General features: G+C 57.5%; 1 protein-coding gene across 1 annotated transcript; it reads right to left on the bottom strand.

Annotated features, from left to right (window-relative positions):
- Nucleotides 1–217: 217 nt before the first annotated feature.
- LOC127301517 (aspartyl protease family protein At5g10770-like) lies at nt 218–2,638 on the bottom strand. Its single transcript, XM_051331773.2, has 2 exons — nt 2,159–2,638; nt 218–1,668 (listed from the first exon to the last, which is right to left on the bottom strand). The coding sequence occupies exons 1-2, from the start codon at nt 2,259–2,261 to the stop codon at nt 341–343; spliced, it is 1,431 nt and encodes a 476-aa protein (XP_051187733.1). The 5' UTR covers nt 2,262–2,638; the 3' UTR covers nt 218–340.
- Nucleotides 2,639–2,867: the final 229 nt, after the last annotated feature.

Below are 2,867 nucleotides of genomic sequence, written 5' to 3'. Positions count from 1 at the left end.
CCACCAGTTTTTTCCAACAATGATACTCCCTCTGCTCCATAAAACATGTCTTGACTTTATTTAAATGTGAATGTATTTAGATATTTGATGTCTAAATACATCTAAATTTTAATAAAGTTAAGAAATGTTTTATTTGACAGAGGCAGTACTAATTTTGGATGAGGCACAAAGAAATGGCAGAAGAAAAAAGAGAAAACACAGGTAGAAGAATTGCGAATGATTGCCAATAACTAAATACTGTATTGCCAATTGCCAATCACCAGAGGTGATCCCAAAACAAATTCCCCAAGTATAGGATGATATTCACACCGCTCATGGCCCCCTCCCAATATAATGCATGTCAAATATAATCACAAGTCTCTTGCGCAAACCCAATCCTCGACCCTAGGGTGTCAAATACGACTCTGAGGTTCTTCTGCTGGTAATTACCGATAATGGAAGTGTCATACTCGGATTTCAGGGAGGCCAGGGCCAGGCACACCTGAGAAGAATCAGTGCTGACGAAGTAGAGCACGCCCTTGGAGTCCACCTCCACCTCCACATTACCTTCAAACACGAATTTCAGGCTAGGAACCTGCACCTCGTTCAGCCCCGTCAGGTTGAAGCATGTGTCGAGGATGGAGAAAGGCGGCGCTTGCGGGTACTCTGCGAGCTGGCTCAAGAACTCGGCCCTGACCGCGTTGTACACGGACGGCAGGAGGCTCGTGATGATCGTCCCAGAGTCGATGATGACCTTACCGGAAGAGAAGGACCCTGGTGATTCCACGTCCTGGCCGCCGACGGTGATGCCTGTCATGTTGAGGAAGTAGAAGGGCCCTTGCGCTGGGTCGGAGAGCATGGAGGTGTACACTATCGGTGTGGAGTTCCGGTACACCGAGGACGAGTCGTCGCCGAGGACGAGCGATCCCGACGAGCCGGACTCCTTGAGAGGCAGGCAGTAGGAGAAGACGCCGCCGAAGCGGTCCATGGTTTGTGACACCAGCGAGAGCTGGCTCCTGCCGAGCCCCATGAGCCCGGCCGTGCCGCCGAACGGGCCCTGGTTGCTGGTGCCGCAGCCGAACACGAACCCCTCGACGTCCTCCCCGGCCAGGCTCAGCTTGTCGTGCGCCAGGACGCCGCGGGAGTAGGAGCCGTCGCGGTAGCTGAGGGCGTAGCTGCAGGCGGCCGGGCGGCCGTCGGCGCCGCCGCACGGCTGGCCGGACATCCCGGTGGCCAGCTGCAGCGCGTCGCAGGAGGAGGAGTTGCAGGGCACGGCGGCGTAGGAGGGCGACGCGGCGGGGTCGAAGAGCGGGTCCTGCTGGTCGTGGCAGGCGTCGCAGGGCGCGCACTGCACCCAGGTCAGCTCGCTCGCCGTGTCCACGACCACCGTCGCCTCGCGGCCGCCGATGCCCACGGTGGCCACGTAGTTGAGCGTCCGGAGCCTGGCGCCCGAGGTGACGGGCACCTGCGCCAGCTTCGACTCCGCCGCCGCCGCCGTGTCCGAGGACCTGGTCCGCAGCTTCCCGTAGCTATCGATGCGCCGCTGCAGCCACGAGACCCTCGCGGCGTCGGAGGCCAGGAGGCCGCCGGCGTCGGAGGCTCCTCTCCTCTTCAAGCTTGGCCCTGAGCCCAAGCTGCTGCTGCTGCTGTGGTGCCGCAGCTCCAGTACCGTGGCGCCGCTCTCTGCTCCTGAAGATTGGCATTGCAAGACCATGAGACCATGAGAAAACATTGGACAGAAAAAAAATGAGTTCAGAGATTAACATTAGCAACAGCTGCGGCATTCAGCAAAGTTTGCCATTCTTATCATTGCCATGCGATTCTCCGGGAGAAGCAAAAGTACTTGGGACGTGCCACTTATAGCAAATGCTCGTGCGGCACATCGATTTTTACCACCCAGGCCAGGCTTACTTTCTCGGCGAAAGTGGGCTGTTTCAGCGAGTGTTTCTTCCAAACACTGCCATTTCGAGTCAGCACAATCCATTTTCAGACCGCATCAGCAAGAACGGAAACATCACCAAATATACACACACTGTTACTGGTAGAAATAGACGCAGAGTTCCCAGACCCATTCTAATCTAAGTCCGTCTGTCACCCAGGAACACCAAGAAAAAAGGAAAATCGAGGAGTGGGAATGAGGAAAGAACACAGAGGGAAGGGGATGAAATGAAGAACTCACTTGACCTCAGGCAATGCACGCCACCACCGTGGCCTCCTGCGAGAAGCAGGAGGAGCAGAGCGGCCGCCACCACGACGACGCGAGCTCCGCCTCCCCGTGCCATGGCTCACCTCAGAGCGCGACCTCGCTTCACTCCCTGGAGCTGGAGAAGGAGAGAGAGCGCGTGTGACAGGGAGAGATAAAGAAAGGCGGGGAGAGATGAGGTAAGGTGAGGTCAGGAAAGAGAAAGAAAGATTCTTTGGGGCCGCGGGGGCGGGCTTCTTGCGGCGCATGGGAACAAGGGCGCAGGAGCTGGACGCAGCGAGGTCGGAGTGGAGTGGAATGGATGGATGGAGGTCCGTCATCACGCAGGGTGTGGGGAAGGGGGGAGAGGTGGGAGTACTGGCTGCGGCCTGCGGCGGAGGAATTATTGGGGGCGCCCTCACATGCGCCATGTCCTCTTCTCCTTGCAGCAGCAGACAGCGCTCCCAGCGCACACACTCTCACACTGAATCACTGGCCACTCCATCCATCTCTCCCTCGCTCGCTCCCTCTTGGTGCGTGCGGTGCGGTACAGTCAAGGCTGGGTCGTCTTCTCCCTCCCTCTCGCTCGCTCTGCCCGTGCGTGCATGGGGCCTCCTTCACTGACGCCATTTCTTTATTGGCAATGGTGTCGGATTCATTCATACGAGTGGCAGCCGCAGCATCTGTTGAGGAAAAAGAGGAGAGA

This window comes from Lolium perenne, chromosome 5, assembly GCF_019359855.2.
Source record: "Lolium perenne isolate Kyuss_39 chromosome 5, Kyuss_2.0, whole genome shotgun sequence".
Taxonomy (NCBI): Eukaryota; Viridiplantae; Streptophyta; class Magnoliopsida; order Poales; family Poaceae; genus Lolium; species Lolium perenne.
The sequence above is the reverse complement of the archived record's forward strand: the minus strand, read 5'-3'. Positions and strand labels throughout refer to the sequence as shown.